This window comes from Sturnira hondurensis, unplaced genomic scaffold (genome assembly GCF_014824575.4).
Source record: "Sturnira hondurensis isolate 20B ecotype Veracruz unplaced genomic scaffold, ASM1482457v3 Scaffold0020374, whole genome shotgun sequence".
Classification (NCBI taxonomy): domain Eukaryota; kingdom Metazoa; phylum Chordata; class Mammalia; order Chiroptera; family Phyllostomidae; genus Sturnira; species Sturnira hondurensis.
This window is the reverse complement of record NW_028093005.1, coordinates 594,281-616,096: the sequence shown is the minus strand read 5'-3', so window position 1 is coordinate 616,096 and position 21,816 is coordinate 594,281. Positions and strand designations below refer to the sequence as shown.

The 21,816-nt window shown below is 44.2% G+C and overlaps 1 protein-coding gene across 4 annotated transcripts in view; it reads left to right on the top strand.

Annotated features, from left to right (window-relative positions):
• The window catches only part of ZZEF1 (zinc finger ZZ-type and EF-hand domain containing 1), a 113,008-nt gene that overhangs the window by 30,933 nt on the left and 60,259 nt on the right, over nt 1-21,816 (top strand). For 3 of the 4 annotated variants that reach the window (XM_037029579.1, XM_037029577.1, XM_037029580.1), the window contains exons 10-24: nt 1,816-1,907; nt 4,307-4,455; nt 10,142-10,253; nt 11,301-11,516; nt 12,645-12,745; nt 13,289-13,458; nt 14,257-14,390; nt 15,795-15,865; nt 16,792-16,906; nt 17,725-17,884; nt 18,779-18,900; nt 19,006-19,128; nt 20,274-20,440; nt 20,524-20,605; nt 21,389-21,590. In XM_037029579.1, the coding sequence (XP_036885474.1) occupies nt 1,816-1,907; nt 4,307-4,455; nt 10,142-10,253; nt 11,301-11,516; nt 12,645-12,745; nt 13,289-13,458; nt 14,257-14,390; nt 15,795-15,865; nt 16,792-16,906; nt 17,725-17,884; nt 18,779-18,900; nt 19,006-19,128; nt 20,274-20,440; nt 20,524-20,605; nt 21,389-21,590 (2,016 nt within the window). Of the gene's footprint in view, nt 1-1,815; nt 1,908-4,306; nt 4,456-10,141; nt 10,254-11,300; nt 11,517-12,644; nt 12,746-13,288; nt 13,459-13,590; nt 13,664-14,256; nt 14,391-15,794; nt 15,866-16,791; nt 16,907-17,724; nt 17,885-18,778; nt 18,901-19,005; nt 19,129-20,273; nt 20,441-20,523; nt 20,606-21,388; nt 21,591-21,816 lie in introns of all 4 variants that reach the window. The other variant, XM_037029578.1, reaches the window with a different exon arrangement.

Sequence of the window (21,816 nt, the reverse complement as noted above, 5' to 3'; positions counted from 1 at the left end):
GTGGGAAGTATCAGTCCCAGCCAAGTGCTGCTTGCTGCCCAGAGCGTTAGAGAACCATGTGGGCAGCCAGAGGGCTAACTCTCCTGTGGGCCAAGGCCACTGGTGTGGTGCTTCCAAGGAGTACAAGGTGCCGCGAATGTAACTGAAGGGACAGATGTATTAAATTCTTTAAATTTATGATTGTTTTTGTCCCCTGGCATTCTAAGAGAATCATTTGGGCATGGGGGCATGGTATCCAAACAGAAGTAGTTTTACAATATCATACCGAGACACACGAGCTGGTTTTTTACCAAGGTCAAATGTTTTATTTACTTAATTTTTGAGCTTTATTTATTTATTTATTTATTTAGGCCTTAAAAGTGCTTAAGTGTGTGTTTGGTAGCAATGTTATTTAAAAAGAGTCTGATTCTTTTGACCTAAAGTTTATATTGTTTTAGCTATTTTGAGACTAATTAAAAGTGCTAATTAGTTCATTTCTAGGCAGTATCTCAGCCTTTACAACAGATTTGATTAGATAGAGTCACCCAGACTCCTGGGAAAGTGACAGTTTAATAATGGATGTAGTTTTTAGTATTACTGTTTAGTAGAATTTGTATGACTTTTATGGCTATGTGGTTTATTAAAATTGCAGAATTACTATCTGATAGAATTAGATTATATAATTGCTTATCTTGTGAATTAACGAATGTTCCTTTGGATTTAATTTTCTTGGTGTTGGTAACAAATTTTGCATATTATTTTGTGGACATTCAACTTTACAAGTTTTTTTTTATTGAACTCAGTGTAATGAAATAAGAAGCATGAAACTGGTTTTAGTCTTTTCGTCTTGATAAAGTAGAGTGGTTGAGAGCAGTTCGTGGTCCTAGGAAGGATGGCTGGTTAGTGCCGACTTCAGCACGTGCACGCTCCGTCCTTTACGGGGGGTTGAAAGAGGAAAGCAACCTTGAGTCTAGCAGCGGACATTTTGTGAATTATTAAAGGAAAATTAGCAACAAAAAAGGTAAACTGTGATCTCACACAAATACAAAGTGAACATGTCAGACTTTTTATTTATGTCATTAATTAGTGAGGGAATCAGTAAGATGTTACAAACAGTTCAAAGGAGAATTTAGAAAATATACACAAACCAATAAGGATGCTGACGGGAATCTATACACACATCCAGAATTGGTCAGCACTTACAAAGAGTAACCAGCTGCATTCCCATAGAACACAAGTTTTATTTGTGTGAACAAGAATCATTTGCACCCCTGTCATTAGTCTACAGTTTACAGAGTTGTGAAATAGCCCAGAGACAGCGAAAGGTGGCGATAACCCAAAGGGGGTGCTGCACGGAACCCCCAGCAATCTTTTCGTTCTGAAGTCTTCCACGGTCTTTCCTGACAGTATTCTAAAGGCCGCCTAATCCCTCTTTTGGCTGCTACACCTGCTTGCCTTTGTCAGCCGGGTCCAACATCAGTCATGGTTTTAGGGATGGTGCTGAAAATGATTGACTGTCCAGTCTTTTGTCTCTGAATTAAAGTCACAGTTTTGGCAAACTTTTTTGTTTCTGTGTGGGTACCTCAGAGTAGCACTGCCTACATGGTTTGAGGTGTCTGTGCCCTGAGGAGTTGTACCTAGCTGTGGTCTGTTACCTCGGGGTTGTCAGTAGGGTTGCATCTGCCCGGAGGAGAAGTCTTTTTCTAATGTCTGTGAAATTACCAGATGAACCTAGTTATTGCCTGTCTCAAAGGATATGGTTTGTTTTGTTGATCTTGGTTCTTAGGATTAAAACAAATGAGTTAGTCATTCTAACTTAGTTTTTCCATTTTGCAGGTTTTCTCACAGAGACTGGAAAAACCAGAGCAAGTACTATTTTTTCTACAGCGACTGAATCTGCCTTCCAAGTTACCCAGATCAGAATTATGGTAACTCTCATGCTATTTTCTTTAAGCAAGGATACTACTGTTTTGAAAAATAGGGTTACAGTTTAGAGGTGTGTGTCACTGGTTTTTCACTGAACGTTTAATGATTTTTCTGTGTCAGGCCTGTAGCAGAGGTCAGGGACACAGAGGTGAATAGATTGTTAAGTCTGTGAGTGGGTGAACATAGTGATTGAGAAAGGTAAGGAATCATTTCTTGGGATGCAGCCTTCTAACTTTTCCTGGACGTAATATATTTGATTTCTCTTGTTTTTTCATTTAGGGCATGTTTCTTTGTCCCCCCATTTTGGCTGCCTTTCTGTATTTGTGTCTGTATATGAGGTAGATCTGCTGTGTCTCCCAGTCTTGACAGGGCGACCTGTGTAGTAGGTGTCCTGTGAGGCTCAGTGGGCACAGTCTCTCTGATCAGCTGAGCTAGGTGCGCCCTGAATGCCCCTTGTGTGGGCTATGTGAACCCTCCTGTAGTTGAGTCTTGATTGCTCTTGGCCCATCCATAGGTGGGGTTGACTTCAGGCTGGCTGGCTGTGAGTACTGACCCGACTACAGTGTACAAGCTGCTGTGCAGGGGTTGACACCACGAAGTGTAATTTATCCCAGCAGCGTCTGGTGTCTGCTGTATAGGTCATGTTCTGCTGTAGTCTGAAGCCTGCCACTGGGTGTGTTTGTTCTGAGGCCTCTTGGGAGGTACTCAGGTACAAGTCAATGTCAGATGCTGTCTGTGACTCGCCCTGAGCTACCTGTTAGAAGCTACAAAGAGATCTATGGTTGCTGGCTGCCTCTGCTGGGCCTGAGTGTGTATGAGGGGGCCCAAGCCACATATAGAGGCCAGCTTCCACAAGTATTGAGCCTGGGGCAGGTCAGCAAAAGGCCCAAGGTACTCCAAGATTTGGCTTCCACCTGTGACTACCTATTGGGCTCAGCCATTGAAAGAGCCTCCAGTGTAAGCAAATTCTGTAAGGCAGGTTCAAGTCTCCAGGTAGAGGCAAGTGAGATTGACCCAGTTGATACAGATTCAAACTTGGCACCAGTGCTGGATCTGTGGCCACTCAGCAGAAGTTTCAGGGTTCCTCAAGGGCAGCTGCTACCTGTGTGGGGCTGTGGGTCTTTGTAAGGCAGGGTCTCAGGGAGCCATCAGGGTGAGACCAGTAGAGTTTATCAGGCTAAACAGATTTGGCCCTCTGAAGGGAGGACTCTGTACAGGAACAGTGGTACCAGGTCAGGGCGTGTGGAGAAAGAAATGGCCCTTGCCCTAGAGCCACACTACTCAGGCTTTCCCTGTGCGTGTCTGACACCCTCTGAAAGACTATAGTGCTCCCAAGCTGCCTGCCTAGCCAGTTCCTAAGCAGGGCAAGGAGTTTGGCAAAGTTGGGGCCATAGGGAGTTGGGAGGTTGGAGCTAGTGGATCTCCCATGGTGGCGGGAGGACGTGGGTGGGGAACCGACCTCTCCCCAGAGCCATGTGATTCAGTCTCTCCCTGTGCATCCCTCACACCCCCCGAGTCTTCCCAGACCTCCTTCCAAGGGCCTTCCAAGAAAGACTGCAGTAGACCCAGGCTGCTGAAAGCTAGCTGATTCCTGCGCAGGGCCAGGCCAGTGGATCTCCCCCGGTCGACAACCTATGGAGGGGAGTGCTTGACCCAGGAAAGATGGTGTCTGTGGGTGGAATGGGAGAAGGACTCAGCACAGGGACAATTGTGGCCGCCACTCTAGCCATCTTCCCAAGGCCACACAACTCAGTCTCTCCCTTAGCGACTCCAGTTTGCTCTGAGCTGTTGTCCTTTCACTGGAGCCCAGGGAGAGTGCCCAAGAATGAGATTTTGTGCATTTGTCCTGTAAGAGGGTACCTGGGTTTGTAGGCAGACTCCTGTCTCCCGTGATAAACAGACTCCCCGCTGATTTTAATAGCCAGAGGCTATGTGGGCTCCTCCTCCCAGCTCTGGTGCTGTGGGCTAGAAAGCCCAGTGTGGAATTGAGACCCCTTGCCCCTCAGGAGGGATCTTTGCCGTTGAGGTGTCCCTCTGGATTCTCAGCCACCACATGTGGGTGTGGGGCCAGTCCTTTTTGACTCTCTGCCCTTCCTACCAGTCTCAGTGTGGCTTCCTCTGTAAATGCTTAGTTATAAAGCTTCTGTTAAGCTGGTCTTCAGTTGGTTATTCAGGTTGATTGTTCTAGAATTTAGTTGTAATTCTGATTTGTTCCTGGGAGGAGGTAACTTCTACCTACTTTGCTGCCATCTTGGGTCTCTCAGGACTTAATGTATTTCAAAGATCATTTCATTGGTTTGATTTTGCTTTAAGCTACTTGAATTGAACCATATCATTTGGAAACAAAACAGCCACCGAACTTTGCCCCTCTGCTGTGCTTTATCTAGATCTCTGTTTTCAGGTTCGACGAGGAGGCATTGGTGCCCACTGTGGGCTGGTGTTTGCCTATAACTCATCTTCTGATAGATTTCATGCAGAAGAACACTTCAAAAGGTTTGAAAAGTATGACAAGTGGAAGATTCAGGAATTTAGGCAATTTGTAAAAAGCAGGTAAGGAACAGAATAAAAATCTTTGTAGTTAATAAGATTGTATACATTCTCTTATTGGTGAAATATGCCTTCTTGTCTTTATAGAAAAAGTGCCGCTGACCCACCCTCAGTGGCCATGAGCATTCATTGCTTCTAACAGCATATGTGAAGATGTGCATTTTAGTTTGTTCACAGATTCTTACTCGGTCCCTTCTGTGACCGGGCACGTGCATTTTTAAGACAGCTGGGTAATGAATGAGCATGCCTGAACTGTGGGCAGCCTGAGGTCTTCAGTCTTACCTAGCCACTGGAAATTTACTCATACCCCAAATTCCCTCTTTCTATTCATGCTTTTATTGAAAATAGTTATTAAGCACTTACTATGTGCTAGGCCTGTTGCTAGGCACTGAAGATACTATAATGAGCAAATTGGCACAGTCACTGCTCTGTGGAGCTTCCTGTTTAACTCAGAAGCAGAGGATAAAACTGGTATCACAGGACTTCCACCAAGATGGAGGCATAGGTAGAAACACTGTGCCTTCTCCCACAACCAAGTTTGAATACAACAAACGTTTTGGAGAACTAGGACACACCCAAAGACCAGAAAACGGAATTATACAGAAGTCCGACAACTACGAACCGTTCACCGGGGACGGTAAGAGAGGCGGAGCCAGCAGCGGAGCTGGGTCAGGCAGGACAGACCTAGGCGCGCAGGCAGCCCGGAACTAGTCGGGGTGCAGGGCAGACTGACCAAGGTCGCACATTCACACACAGTGAGACGGATCACACAGGCCCCAGGGGGCGAACCCAGTGGTGGAGGGCTGAAGGCGGTGGCACACTCGCGTGCAGTGGAACGAAACTCGTGGGCCTGGTGACGGTGGTGGCTGCGGTGCCGGTGGGGGTCGCGGCAGCAGCCATTGGGAAGCCATTGTCCCTGTTTGACCCCACCCCCACATACAACATCACAACCCAGCGACTTAGTTGCCCTGCTCTAGTGAACACTTTAGGGCTCCAATCCTGCTACAGAACAGGCACGAACAGCCCAAAAGATGGTGCAAGAAGAACTCAAAGTCCCAGAGCCAATAACTCTAAGCGACCAACAGATTGCCAGCCTCTCAGAAGCCTAATTTAAGACACTATTTATCAGGATGCTCACAGAATTGGTAGAGTACAGTCACAAATTAGAGGAACATATGAAGGCTAAACTAATTGAAATGAAGGGAGATGTCCAGGAAACCAATAGCGATGGAAAGGAAACTGGGACTCAAATCAATGGAATGGACCAGAAGGAAGAACGAAACATCCAACCAGAAAGGAATGAAGAAATGAGAATTCAAAAAAATGAGGAGAGGCTTAGGAACCTCCAGGACATCTTTAAACGTTCCAACATCCGGATTATAGGGGTACCAGAAGGGGGAAAGAAACAGCCACGAGTGGAAAACTTATTTGAACAAATAATAAAGGAGAACTTCCCCAGTCTGGCAAAGGAAATAGACTTCCAGGAAATCCAGGAAGCTCAGAGAGTCCCAAAGAAGTTGGACCCAAGAAGGAACACACCAAGGCACATCATAATTACATTAGCCAAGACTAAAATGAAGGAGAGAATCCTAGAAGCAGCAAGGGATAAGGGGACAGTCACCTACAAAGGAGTACCCATCAGACTGTCAGCGGATTTCTCAAAAGAGACCTTACAGGCAAGAAGGGGCTGGAAAGAAGTATTCCAAGTCATGAAATCCAAAGACCTACAGCCAAGATTGCTTTATCCAGCAAAACTTTCATTTAGAATGGAAGGACAGATAAAGTGCTTCTCAGATAAGGTCAAGTTCAAGGAGTTCATCATCACCAAGCCCTTATTATATGAAATGCTAAAGGGACTTATATAAGAAAGAGATGATGAAAAATATGAACAGTGAAAGGACAGCAAACTCACAGTTATTAACAACCACACCTAAAACAAAAGCAAACCAAGAGGACAGCTAGATCAGGAGTGGAACCATAGAAATGAAGAACACATGGAGGGTTAGAAACAGAGGGGTGGGAGGAGGAGAAGGGGGGAGAAGGCACAGAAAATAGCATAGAGGGTAGGTAGAAAATAGATAGGGGGGAGGGCGAGAATAGTGGGGGAAATATAGAATCTAAAGAACTCGAGACACGTGGTTATAAACTAAGGGGGGAGAGTAGTGGGTGAGGGAGTGTGCGGGGGGAGGGGAATGAAGGGGGGAATAGAACAACTGTAATGGTATAATCAATAAAATATATTTAAATATATATATGTGTGTATATATATATATATATATATATATATATATTTAAAAATTTTTAAAAATAAAACTAACCCTAATGCTAAAGAAAAAAAAACTGGTAGTATCACAGTGTTACGAATACTATGTAGGAGAAGGTAGGGTGTTCCAGGAGCACGTGGCAGGTGGCAGAGCACCTGACCTGATCAGGGAAGGCTTTCTGGAGGAAATGGTGTTTATGGTAAAAACTAAAGGATCAGTTAGAGTTAATCAGCTGCTTGAAAATGTGGGAGTAGAATGTCCTGAGCACATAGTAGGTTTGAGAACTCAGAAGTGAAGTGTGGCATATTCAAGGACTGGTGGGTTCCATATTACTGAGGTTTACTGTGAGGTGGAGAGTGGTGAGAGATGAAGCTGGAGAGCTAGGAAGGGGCTAGGTCATTAACAGTCATTTTGTCTCTCTGTCAGGGTTTGGAATTCTGTCCTGGATGCAGTGGGAGAGGTGGGGCCAGAGAGATTGCATGGAGTGTGGTATTGAAGAGTTCTAGGATGAACTAAACCAGATGTGTGTTTTAGAAGCACTGCTGTGGATCATGCTGTGTGTAGCATGGATTGGAGGAGAGCGAGCGTGGAGGCAGGGTGAAATGGAAGAGGCTGCTGCTGTCACCTCTGTGGCCAGAGGTGTGGGTGATCTCAACTAGAGCAGCCAGAGCAGCGATGGAGAGATGTGGCCTGATTTTAGAGACCACTAGAAGGTAGAAGCAACAGGCCTGTTACATTACTGACTGTAGAGGGGGCGCGGGGAGAAAGCTTAGGTTAGTGAGTGCTGGGATCCAGGCTTGGGAGGATGGGAACATTGGCAGTGTCTTTCTATGAAATTGAAAATACTTTGGGGAAGGTGGTGCTCTGAGTTTTGGCCCTGTTGAGTTTGAGGTTCTAGGAAGCCTTTGAGATACTCAGTAGCTAGTTGGATAAATAGGTTAGGAGCCTGGAAGAGACATTTGCATCGAAAGCATAGATATGAGAGATGTTTAAATGATAATTCAGAATGAATTAGAAGAGGTCATTTTGGAAGAGCATGTTGTCTGGAAAGAGAAGCAGCCTTAGATCAACATGTTAAGAGGCACCAGTATTTAAAGGGCAACAGAAAAGAAGACTGAGAAAAACAGCCAGAGCAGCCGCAGGAAGCTGGGAATGTGTCACATGAAGCCAAGTTGAAAGAAGGAAGGCGTGGGCAGTGGTGCCAAATGCTACCCAGGGGTCAATAAGATAAAGTCTAGAAGTGGACTTGTTGGATTGTGCTGCAGAGGTCATTGGGCCATGTTCCCCCCTGGTTACTTTTAGCAAGTTAAAATTCATGGAGCCAAACCCTAGACTTGCTGTTTTTGCTGCTATTTATCACAGGTACTAGGGTGCTGGCCTTAAACTGTCATCCCGTACTGCACTACTAAGCTTTAGTGTACAGATGAATCACCAAAGATTGTGTTAAAATGTGGATTCTGAACCAGTAGTTCTGGGTGGGGCCTGAGACTTTCTAACAAGCTCCCAGGTGATTCAGCTGCTCCCCATCCGCAGACCACACTTTGAATGGCAAGGATCTGGAAGAACTCCCTCTCTGTGCTGTATTTCCTCTGGAGGCATCCCTAACAAGTGGTTATTCAGCCTCTCTAGAAAACTCTTAATGACAGAGAAGTCATTGCACTTCGGTATCAACTCAGTGGTCTTAATTCAGCCCCCTTAATGAAAATGATCAAATGTCCCTCCCATCACACATCTTTGTCTCTCTCTTTTTTTTCTTTAAAGATGCTTTCCTTTTAAAAATAATAACTAGAGATTACAGTTGTTTCTAAGCAGCTTTGTCCCTCTCTTGGGACATATTAAAATAGGTCTTTTTCCTAAACCTGCTGTCAAACAAGATTGTGCACATTTTATGTAGGATAATTTTTTTTTTTTAGCCTTAATGTAGACCTATTTACTAGTCCCTTGCTGATTCTACCTCTGGTTTCAACCTGAACTACTCTGGAATCCTGATTTGGCTGACCTACATATTACCAGTGCCTTTCTGGTTTGGAAATCGAAATGTTAATGTGCATGCATCTGTCTTTCTGCCTTCTTTTCCTTTCCCTCTGTTCAGACAGTGGTCAGTCAACTGGCTCCAGAATTGGCTGCTTGCTTGCTTATGCATACTTCACAGTATGAATACTCAGCTTTCTTTTTTCCACCTTGCCTGTGGTGTGGTGTAAGGATCAAGGTTGCTTCTCTCTCCTCTTTGACACCCTGCCAGCTCTTAGTACCTCAGAAATTTCCTTGATGTTCCCAAAGAGTAAATTAAAAAATCCTGCAACATATGATGAAACTCACTGACAGGGGCTAAGATAGAATACCAGCTGTCCCATTGGTTTTAGAGTCGACTATTTTGTGCTAAAGGTTATGCTCAGAAAGACTTATGCTAAGAAAAGAGCATATTTTCCCTCTCTGTTACAGAACCTACTCTGGGTCCTTTGTCTTTTTCCTCTTCTTGCTATAAATCCCAGAATTTGCTTTTCTTGTCCATACAGAATACTCATGTGGTGCTAGCTTGTTAGCTGTATCCTAGAGTAAATAGTATCGTTTTCGGACTAGTACTTGAAAAGACCGCCTTTTCTGTAGTTATTTAAGTGCTGAATAAGTGTCCAGTTTTTAAAAAGAAGTGGCTAACAGTTGTGCTTCTTTAGCCTCAAGGCCGAAATGCTTTTCTGGAAGGACTTTTTCAATTTTATTTATTTATTTTTAGAGAGAGGGAGAACGGGAGGGAGAGAAACATTGATGTGCGAGAGATACCTTTTGCTTCTCACATGCCCCCAACTGGGTACCTTGCCCACAACCTAGACATATGCCCTGACTGAGACTCGAACCGTCAACCTTTCGGTTCACAAGCTGGTACTCAATCTACTGAGCCACACCAGCCAGGGCTGGAGGGACTTCTTAAGGAACAAGAAAAATTACTGAGGCTTCTGAAGGCTGAAGTTTTCTCTTTTTGGAGCTCCAGGGTCTGAAAGCTCCCCAGCTTTTACTCTTCAGTTGTTGCACGTAGCCCAAGCCTCAGGCTGCTCACTCATACATTAGCCAGGGAAATAACACTGAACCTGCTTCTTCTTTGGACCATTCCAGAAACACACCCCACCTGTTACATTGTCTCTTATTTCTGAGTAGCTCATCTAAGATCCCTTGACTTCATGTCTGGTTCTTCAGATAAGCCTAGAGAAGCAAGCTTTCTCTTTGGTTCTCAGATTATGTTTGGTATTGATCCCATTTCACAGATGAGGAGGCTGAGAAATGGGGAGGAAATTACTATAAACTACCTCATATGTAAGTTAACGGGCCATATCCACAAGTTAAAGGCTACTTACATAGATGGTGCCTTATTTGTTGGACTCTTGAGAAGTTTAGGAATAGGAAAACGTTTGTGATTACCTTTGTGTTTACAGGATCGGTTGCTCATCTGATGACCTTGGAGAGGATGACCCTGTTGGCTGGTTTGAGCTGGAAGAAGAATGGGATGAAGCAGAGGTCAAGCTGCAGCAGTGCAGAGTTGCCAAAGTAAGCATTACTGAGTTGCTGCCAGTGAGTGCTTGCCCACTCCCTTCCTTTTGTCTGTAAATATTTATCAAGTCGTCATTGTGTGCCAGCACTGGAACGCTTGAGGGAAGCAGAAGTGATCTTGACCCTCGGGGGTTCATAATCTCATGGGAAGCACAGGTGTACAGGACACTGTGATTCTGGGCTGTGATAAAGGGATTCATAGCAGGTTCCTGCAGCCCAGCAGTATCTGACCCAGTCTGAAGTTCACTAAGGACAGTTTCTCAAGGAAGGTGGTGTGATGCCAAGTACTGGAAGCTGACTAAGCCATCATCCTCAGCCAGGCTAAAATGTACCGAGAAGGGCATCTCAGGCCGAGAGAATGACCAGTACACAGGCTTAAACACAAGAGAGGTGTGTTTTCATAGCTATGAAGTTACCTGGCTACCTAATTTTTTTAACCTCTAGTGTATATCTTAGGAGCTTAAATAGAGAAATAAGGTGTATCTTTGGGGTTTATACAGAGTAGATGCTCAGTAAATATTTACGCAGTTGAGTGGTGGATTCACTGTAAGAAGCAGACAGTTTGCACAGAAGCTGGGTTTTGAAAATGGGTTTAGCTTTGAGCAGACAGGGCTGTGTCCTGGGCTGCCAACATATGGGTTGCATATATCAGATGGGGCCTTTGAGATCATTCCTTAGGGCATTCATGGACTGTTGTTGCTATATATCTGATTTCTATCAAAGTGACTGTGCCATAGAGCAAACATACTTCTCTTACTCATCCTGTCTTAATCCTGTTTTTGCCTTGAGGAGGGAGTAATGTCATTTCTCTTACTGTGATCTTTCCCAAAACCAGACTTGCTAGACTTCATTCATCATTCACATTGTCTTTTTTCTGTTTGTTAAAGATGCTGGACTTATGTTTGTGTCCCCAGTGCTAGTATATTGGTCTCTCATAAATTGCTAAAGCCATAGGGAGCCCTTCCCAGGAAGGCCTTTATCTCCCTTTCATCAGTATCCAGGGCTTTTGAGTCCTTCACCTTAAATCTTTCTTGTCCTTTGTAGTATTTGATGGTGAAGTTCCTGTGTACCCGTCAGGAGTCGGCAGAGCGCTTGGGAGTACAAGGCTTGAGCATCAGTGGGTACCTTCGGCCTGCGAGGGGAGAAGCAGAACTGAGCACCGCCTGCACTCACTGCAGAAAGGATGTGGAGGAGAGTGTCTGTGGGGCCACACTGCTCCTTAGGACCCTTCAGTTCATCCAGCAGCTTGCCCATGACCTGGTAGTGTATCGTCAGTTGTGGGACCTCACTCCTTTGGGAGAACAAATGGCAGTGTTCAGGGAAATGAACACCAGGCAGTGAAACCTGGCCCTGCGGCAGCCATGCACTGTGAATGAGTAGGGCAGGTTGTCATCCTGTGATGACATTGGAAGACCAAAGGGAGTGAGGTGGTGGGTACCAAGGGCATCAGTCATGAGAGACTAAGTGGCACATGGCCATCATTGTGGGGCTTCCTAGAATAGACATACAGACAGACCTTAAAGATCCCCAGTCATGGTTGCCAGTGGTAGACTGGGGAGTCGAAGCGAGTTTATGGAATTTATGTCCTCTTTGAGTCTCTTTTAAGGAGAATTATTCCTAGAGTGTAGGTAAATTCTACTTGTTTACTAAAAGTACCAAAATAATGTCAAAATTGGAAATCATTTGTGTTTTTGATGCTGACTTACACAGTCACTAATAAAAACAGAGTGACAACTCAGTTGAGGGGAGATTCTAACAGCCATCACCATAGAAAACCTGGTCTATCTCAGGAGTTGGCGATGGCTTCTCGTGTGGTGTGCAGCTGTGTCTGCTCTGGACCTTTGTTTGGCTTCAGGGCACATTCAGAGGCTGCTAACTCAACACTGTATGATTTTTTTGGTCTTAGGTGTTCAAGCTCTCTTATCACAGCAGAAAATAGCAAATGAGAGAGAGAAGGTTTGAAATAGTGGGAGCATTTACAGCAGAATTGGTGTTTCAGCTTACATGCAGGGAAGGGTCAGAACACACTGTAACGTGGCCCTGGACACTAACCGCCATCAAGTGGAGACTCACTCACGTTTCCGGTGTGGTGTCAGTGAAGTCGGGAGCCTCCTTGGGTGTGTGTGCATCATGCATATATGCACACTCACATACATACGTACATATACATACCACATACATACCACATACATGTGTACGTATTTTAGAAAGTTTCACACCAAAAATAATTGTTCACAGACTTTTTAGTAGTTAAGAGTAAGTATCCATTATGTGGGAATTTTACCCATGTGGCTACTTCATTCTTTAACAGCGAGAAGTAAATGAGCCATTATTGTATTTCTCTAAATGCATTTTTAATTTTATTTTTCCTGGTTTATAATTTTTTAGGTGCAGCAGAAGGAAAGTGGCTTAAAGTACAGATCTTTTCTGGACTTCGCAGGTCTTGATTTGCAGATCTTCTGGAATTTTTACAGTAAATTAAAGCAAAAGTAGGTCCGAATTCATTATAAGGTGATAATCATATAAACAACTGAAGACACCGAGTTTTGCTATTCTTAATGGACAGTTTTTTTCTTCTAAGTTTTTTCACTTCCCACTAGTTTATTATTCTGATCTGAAGATTTAGTTATTATGGAAAGTAACACCTGATGTGGGATTAACAAGGACTAATATTTTATAGAAACCACACATTTCTATAAACCGATTTATGTGGGCAATATTTTCACAAACATTTTCTCATTTGATTACCACTGCGACCTTGTGGGATAAGCAGGTCAAGTATTCCAGCAGCACCCCCATTGTACGGATGGAGAAACAGGGGCAGAAGTGCATTTCCTTGCCCCACCACGGGCAGAGTCAGGTGGGGTCTGTATTCGCAGACTTTACCTAGTACAGTGTTTTTTCCTTCCACCTTTATTCCTCTGGGTTGGCATTCTTGCCTAAAGGAGGGAGTCCTTTATAGACTTTTTGGCTTTGGAGGGTAAAAAAGCAACCCACCTTTTTGCTCTCTGATGTTCTTTGTCTTTTTGTAGCCCAAGAGAAGAATGCATCTCTGCCCAAACCCTACTCTTGCAGCTCCTCCAGAGCTGCTTCTCGGTGCTGCAGAGAGACTCCCCGGCTTCCTCGGAGGATGCAAAGGCCCCACACCAGAGTCCCAGAGGGGCGGAAGCTGCCAAGGAGCTCTATACACACTTATGTGATGGTAGGGATTGGGGCTTTTCTTTAATGTGGTCCTGTGATTGTGCAAGCCCAGAAAAGGGATTGCTTCTTTGGGAAATGAGTGTTTCCTTTGAATCATTATTTATTTCCNAGAGACTCCCCGGCTTCCTCGGAGGATGCAAAGGCCCCACACCAGAGTCCCAGAGGGGCGGAAGCTGCCAAGGAGCTCTATACACACTTATGTGATGGTAGGGATTGGGGCTTTTCTTTAATGTGGTCCTGTGCCCATTGCCTATGGGGCCTCTTGCTTTGGAGAACAGGGTCCTGTGATTGTGCAAGCCCAGAAAAGGGATTGCTTCTTTGGGAAATGAGTGTTTCCTTTGAATCATTATTTATTTCCTCACCAATAACTCCCTCCTGGTTTCTGATATACAGTGTGTTATATTGAGAAATTATTATCACACAATTTAGTCTTTACTTCAGCTAAGACGCTGGGATGAGTTTGATAGACTGAAGGGGAGATATTATAATGATAAATTGAAAATGAAACACGTGACCATATGAAGTGATTTTTAAGTCTTTTGCCAAGTTGTGTCTCAAAAGGACAGGGAAGTAATGAAATTAAAACTGGTACTTACAGTCCTTATTTTAGTTAAATGTAAACAAACAGACAAGAAATTATTTTCTTACACTGCCTAGACTATACAGAAATATTTCTGTGCTCTGGTATTAACTACAAAATGGAGAGTAATGAGTTTATAGGCTAACTAACAGATGTATATATATATATAGTGAATAGATGAAGTATATCAAAGTTGATCCCATTGTTCATTTCTGTCAGTGGTGGATAGGGTGGATGAAGACTCTGTGCCCATGGAAATGTTAAAACAAGAAGTCAGAAACACCCTGCTCGGTGGGGCTGCCATCTTCTTTCCTGATCGACAGACCCAGCGGCACCATCTCTTCACCATGATGGTACTTACTTATGTTACAAGTATGGATCCTATTCCTGATCAAATGGTGTGTTAGGATGCCTAGCCAGTGCTGTAGAACCGGGAAAAGATCTTTTCAAAATAACAGTTGAAAACATAAAACAAATAATTATTTATAAATGATATGGTTATAAATTATTTTTATTGCTTATGGAGACAAGCAACTACTAGAATTACTGCTCAGTTTGATGCCACATTTTGAAAAGGCATTTCTATATGCAACAGCTAATTAACAAATGTAATAGAAGTGCTCTGTGTGATGCATAAGAGCCTGTAGAAATAACGGGTGTAACAAAAGAATCCTAAAGTGTGGTTTCCAATGCCAAAGGCCCCTGGTCTAGTTGGGAACACCTGCCTCAGGAAAAACTAACCCCATATGCAGGAGGCACATAGAGAATTATGCTGAGGCTCAGTGATTGAGACAGGCTTCAGAGAGGAGGAAGGATCTTTGGTTTTATTTCAGCTGTCTGCAAAGTTTGCGTATCAGCTTGAGGGGACCGGTTTTTATATTGTGAGTTCTGACCTTTGACAGCATCCCTAGCCTGACTCCCTGGACTGTGGGCAGGGCTCAGTCCTTTCTGTTTGCTGGGAGCACTTTCTAGGGAGCTAAGCGAGTAGTATTTCTGCTGGCATGTGTCCTACAGAGAAAATTAGGAAGAGTGCGGATGACTTCCCGAGTGACCTTGCTGTCTATTATTGGAGCAGCCCTGTCACTTTCCCTCTGCCTGTCCCTCTGACAGCAGTGTGAAGGGTTGTATTTCCCTTCTCTTTCTGATAAATAGCACTGCTGTCATTTGTGGCCATATCTTACTTCTCCCACTCTCCTGTGCCAGTCGGGGTCCTGGGTCTTCAGTACCTCTCCATTTCCTACGTAGTAGGTGTTCAGTGCATTGATTGGATTAAGAAAATGTAAAGTGCTCCCACTGCAGCCCAGTAGCCCCATCAGGGGTTGATTTCTGTAATTGTCCCCATACCCTGTTCTGGCCTATATAGACAAAGCTTAGATCCTGTCTAAAAGCAAACAGAAAGTTCACAAGAAATTCACACTGTCCCTGCTCTTTCCCCTTGTGATGGCACACCCAGTGATGAAAGGTGCTGTACATCTTTTGGAACTCATCTTTGTAAACATTTACATCCAGCTTTCCTGCTGGAAAACTGGATGTTAACCTTAGCAGTGGACAGAAATAAACCTGCCTTTTCTGTTTAGACAGGTGGTTCTGCTCCCCCTTAGCATTAGGCCAGGCCTTAGTTGGGCACCATGAGGTGGTCTGCTGAACCCTGGCTTTGCTCATGCTTGGGCACAGCGGGCAATGGCATCTCATGCTTCTCTAGGTGTTTGGAATGTCATGGAATAGATTTTCTGAAAGTGCAGTTTCTTGTTTTCTAGAAAAATGTCACCGAGCAGGAACATAAGCAGTCCCTACAGCTAACTTTTCGTTCACTGTGCACATATTTCAGGTAAGTTTGTCATTCTTTTCAATTGCCTAGTATTTCAAGTCTTTGCAAAGTTGTTTTCTTTGGCTATTCTTTCCTTTCATGTGCTTTGGGAGTGCCCAGATACTCTCCTATCTCAGCCAAGTTTCTGGAGTGAGATACCACTTGTCACAAGAGCAACTAAAGTAGTAGAAGAACAAGAATCTTGTCCAGAGCTTAAGCCAAGCCCCAGTCATTATAAGACAATTTAGAGTCGAACCCGTTGAGAATCTGTTGAATACTTCAGTTTCTAAGTGATCTCTGAAGACAAAACTTGAAGCCCTGTACTGAAGTCTAAAAACCCAATTATATTAAAACCCAGCTGTAGGATGGTAACTTAGCAAAAGAAGTGTGCTGGGAGGAGATGGTTTGGAGAGTTTGCACGTGTTCACTACTTAATGGGCTTGTTGGTTGCATGTATTATTGAAGGTATAGGTTCTCGAAGGAGAAAACAAATAGCTTGAGCTACTTACCATCTGCAAGTCAGACTGCCTGGAGTGGATGCCATGCTTAGAGGGCTCTTGTAAAGTGTGTCCGGATCGAGTATCACATATGATGAAAGAGGCTGGGGCTATCATGTGAAGAACAGTTGAAGACACAGGGAATGACTAGCCTGATTATCAAGTTAGCAATCATAAGGTTAGGTAGATTTTTTATCAGTGATCATCACATTTATTCCTTGGAATCTCTTCGAAGGGCTTGAGGATTTATGGACTTACATAAGCACATGTGGACAGGCAGTGGCACACACCCAGCTAGGACCGTGGCTTTCTTCCCAACCCCAATTCCCCATATCCCTTTGAACTGATACTGAAGTCTCGCTAGGTTCTTTTGGGGAACCTTTTAAGATAAAATAGCATGTAAATCCGCTTTCTGAAACAAGGTGTCATGACTGATTTGTGTTCTTCCAGTGACAAGGATCCGGGCGGCCTTCTTCTTTTACCTGAGAAAGGCAACCTGGTCGGTATGAACATCAGCGAGGTCCTGGCAGTCATGAGGACTCTCCTCTCTGTTGCTGCTCGAGAGGTAACTGATGGCCGCTCCCTGTTTCTTTGCCTTGTGCTTTTAGGAGCAGTCACTGCGCCTTCCCCATTAGCCCTCATGTACAGTATGAATGGAGCTTTGTTCCAGGGGCTATTACACATGAGCACGAAGGTTTCTCAGCCTGTCTTGGCTCTTAGCCAGCTTCTGCAAATGAGGGGACACTTCTGTGACATGTTTCCTTCACTCAGCAGCGTTTTTGAAATTCATCCAGGTGGATGCATGTTCACAGCATTTCTTTTATGGAGATGCCACAATTAATTTATCTGTTGTACTTTGGAGGGGTAGTTAGGTTGTTTCCAGTTTGGGTCAGTTACAAAGCAGGTACAATATGAACATATATTGTGATTCTTATGTGTAAGAGTTTATTCTGGAGGTCAGGTGATTCTTCAGAGAAACTCTGGAGAATAAAAATGATGGTTAGAAAGCCATATGGGAATAAGAATTGTTTTTTAAGGTGGGAGAGATTCGACTGAAGTTTCAAGGGAGAGAGCCAGAGAGAAAAGGGATTTGGAGATGTGGAAGGGAATAGAGATGGTTGGTGGGGCAATGTTCCTGAGGGGCAGAGGAAGCCTTACGGAGCAAAAGCCATTTGTGAAGGTTCTGAAAAGCTGAGGGCAAAGCAGGAAGTTTCATAGTACTTCTTTCTTGGTCACTTCTGGGTTGAAAGCTCTTTTGTGACCATTCCCCATTTCCCTAGAATTATTTTTGCCAGTGACAGCTGCTGTCTTAAAAAAGGCCCCTGGCTGTGTTCTGTGAATGGCCTTGTTGTAAACACTTTCTCTTTGTCCCCTCCCCTGTAGTGTGAACTGTTGATGCTCAGCAGGGCCCAAGCGGAAGTTGGCTCTGTGCTCTTCTCCCTGTTCTGGTCCGTCCAGGGCAGCCTGCTCTCCTGGTGCTACCTGCAGCTGAAGAGCACAGACCCTGGAGCCAGAGACCTTGCCATCAACCTTCTTGAAAAATGTGAGTTTCATTTCGAAATCCATGAAAACAGGTAGGTGTTTGGGTTTTGAACCTGTGTATGGTTCTCACTTTTTAGTACTCATTTTCTTGATACAAATCGGATTTGTCTATAGGTTGTTTTTTTCTTCTTCAAATAGAATTCTGTAGCATATTTTTTTGCCCAAAGTTTCCTGTCTGAATGTGGTAGTATTCCTAAGTTGTTTTGCTTTTTGTTGTAGGGTTGGGTCATTTCACAGCCTAAACTCTGCCTTTGCAATCAGATAGCACTCCTTAGATGATGTCACACTCTTTAGTGGTCTGTTACCCTGGTTTCCATCAAGTCATCTGAAAAGGAAGGTCTTAAACTTTTAACATCTAAGGTGTGTGAACCCTGCTGTGATCTTTGCTGATTACTGAAAATACTCAGATTCGTGTCCTGTAAACCCACAGAGAATTAGCGACATGCGACTCAGCCGGATCTGAGAAATCGCACGAGGAAGATTCAGTTCCATTCAACTTGGTCTCAGCAGCGGCGACAGAAATGCTTACCCTGTTGAGCCCTGACCCCAAAAGCTGACCTCATGTGGTACACCTAACGGTGGGCCCGTCACAAACCAAGGGGCACTAGCAGTGCGTAGGTCAGCCGCGGAACTTTGCTTACGGAAGTGTTACCTTCACCCATTTGAAAAGAAACAAAGACAAAAAGTAAAACAATAAATTACTTCAGAGGTCATCTTTTTCTGAGATATGCACTGCTTTTCCTACCCAGAGGAAGGCATCTATACAACACTTCTTGGTCTCGTGGTCTGCTGATGTAGAATTTCTTCCACAGCTTCTCTGATAGTTTGCCCTCGATGATGACCAGCAAGTGATATTTCTACCATGTAACGTGCTGTTTTCTCTCTGTGCTGGTAGATGTGGAACAGTTTCTGGCAAGCACGAGAGTGATTTTGGACTCCCTTTTGTCACAGTATAGTGGAAAAGCCTTAGTAGAAAAATTATGTAATTCGGTGTTTTCAATGGCAGCTCGTCAACTGGTAAGACACAGTGGCGGCCCTTTGTAAAGGGCAGGAGGGGTTGGGAATCTGCACCCCCGGCAGAGCCCAAGGTGGACACTAAGTGCTTTGTTCATCTTTCTTTAGGTAATCTTTCTGCTGGACTTTTGCATGTTAGACATTTCCCACCTCACACTCCTGAGAGAGTTCAGTGCCCTAACAGAGTTGTTGAAGCGGCTCTGCAGCGACCCTGAAGGAGGACCGAATAAGGTGACTCGAGTTGGCACTTGCACCTGCCGCGTGTCCCCTCTAGGAGTAATGTGACCATACTTAGTGAACCATACCACAGGCACAGGTGTACACAGATAAATTACATCAAGGAGACCCCCTCTGTTTTATCAGTGATTTTGTCAACAAGGGTAAATGCCAGTCTGAGTAGATTTGGCATTCTCTAACATGGATTTGGTCCGTGTTGGAGAAGGGATACAGGGGGACCTGTGCATGGATTAATTTCATCATTGTGCAGCACATAAAGTTATATAAAAACCATATATGTCACTTCATTCTGGTCAATGAATAACCAGATTGAAATCCAGAAGTGAAAATGTATGTTGCCAGGCAAATTAGAAGGATTGGTATTTTTTAAATTTATTTATATATTTTTGGAGAGAGGGGAAGGGAGGGAGATAAAGAGGGAGAGAAACACCCATGTGTAAGAGATTACAACATTAATAAGTTGCCACTCACAGGTCCCCAACCAGTCCCAACCAACTGGTGACCTGGCCTGCAACCCAGGCATGCTTCCTGGTTGGGAATTGAACTGGCAACCTTTTGGTTTGTAGTGTGGCACTCAATCCACTGAGCCACACCAGCCAGGGCTAGAAACGTTGGCATTTAAAAGATGTTCTCCCTCACTTAAATGTACAGAATACAAAGTTTTTTCACTTTCTTGTTTGAGTCTCACAGTAACTCTGTGGGAGTAGCAAGGGCATGTGTTAAAAAGCCTATTTTAAAGGTATAAAGACAAGGACTTAAAAAAAAAGGAGGGAGGCGAGTTGATGGGCTCAGATTTGCCACAGTCCCAAATAGGACTCTAAAATCTGTAAATTCCTAACTCAGTGTTTTTTCCACTGGAAATTCATGCTAGTAGTAATTTGTTGTAATTAGAACATAAAAGCTAATCACAGTCACTATAGTGCAGTAAAAACCATGTCTGCTCTGCTGGATGGTAAGTGTATGGTGATGTGTATATGCAGATGGAAACGTCAGGTGTGTTTGTAGTGTGTGAGATGATGATCTGTGGAGGGATGTTGAGGGCTCTCTGTCTAGGTCACTGATACAGAACACAGCCTGCTGCGTATGGCTGGTTAGAAAGTGATGAACACTGTTCTTTCTTGACTCATTTGTTTGCATAGCTGGATGTCGAGACTTGGCAACAGGAACAGCCAGTGGTGTTACATACATGGACTAAGGAGTCTACCCACAACTACGAAAATAATTGCCATGAGGTGTCTGTCTTCGTTAGCCCAGGGGCCACCTATTTTGAGGTGGAATTTGATGAGAGGTGTGAAACTGAAAAAAGGTAAGACTCACATGTTCTTCTTTCGCAAGCAGTACCGGACCAAAGATGAGAGAAGGAAAGTGATAGAGATTATGCTTTCACAGGTATGATTATCTGGAGTTTACCGATGCTAGAGGTGGGAAAACACGTTATGACACAAAAGTCGGCACTGATAAATGGCCCAAGGTGAGTGGTGTTTGCGGAGAGATAAAATGCCTACTTCTGCATCCTTTTGGCATCCCTCATTGGGTAACAGATGTGTGGTCTTTGAAGAGAAGCATTTACATTATGCACTCATAAAAGGAAGGGTTTATGTTGGGGTTCAGCAAGCTATAGCCTGTCACCTGTTTGTAAGTGCAGTTGTTTGTACTACACTTGCAGACTTGAGTAGTCACAACAGAGATGTATGGCCCAGAAAGTCTTGCATTTATTACCTGGTTCTTCATAGGAAAAGTTTGCTGACCCCCAATTTGTATCCCATTGTCTAGAGTAGCAAGAAAAGGCCAGTGGGTCCAGGAGGGCCCAGACCATGGTAGTAAAAGCCAGGAGTCCACCTTACAGTGAGGTCTGCGTGATCTCTGCGTGATCTCTGGGGCTGGGAGGTCAGGGCCACTTCAGACTGTTGACCTTCCCTCTGCTTTCAGTGGTGTTACATGGGAGCAAAGACATGGGCGAGTGTGAGCTCTGGCTAAGCAGGTAGTGGGCAGGTGGACATCAAGGTTTAGAAAACTGACCAGCAGTTTTCTGCCAACTTTGCCTGTTCACGAGGTGTGACTGTGAATTTTCTGGTTCAGCCACCCCATTGTACATTTCTCCTTTAGTAGCTTTGGCGAGGGTGATGAGATACAATGGTAAGACTATAACCCAATTTTAGATTTATATTTTTTGAGCCATGAAGAACATGCTTATATTTTACTGAAATGCTGCCTTCTCACATCTCTTTGACATGATTTTTTTGTTTGTTTCTAGAAAGTGACCTTTAAGGCTGGTCCTCGGCTACAATTTCTGTTTCATTCTGACAGCAGTAACAATGAGTGGGGCTACAAATTCACTGTTACTGCTTACGGCCTGCCTGATGTTACCGTGTCTTGGGGGTTGGATTTACAGCTTCTTGTTTCCCGACTGATGGGACGCCTTGCTTCCCAGTGCATGGCACTCAAGTCTGTGCATCGTAAGTCCACCTACTGTCCCTTCCCTTCTTGCTACAGCCTCATTGAAGACCAACGTGGTACTCTCTCTCGTTAAGTTGCCTCTACCTAATGGAGGAGCAAAGGTACTGATAAAATTCCTTCCGGTGTCCTTTAATCCAAACCAGAATAAAATGTCCACATGACCCTGGGGAGCAGGGCAAGTGGGGGAGCGAGCTGGTTTTGAGCAAAATTTCATCCTTTTTATTT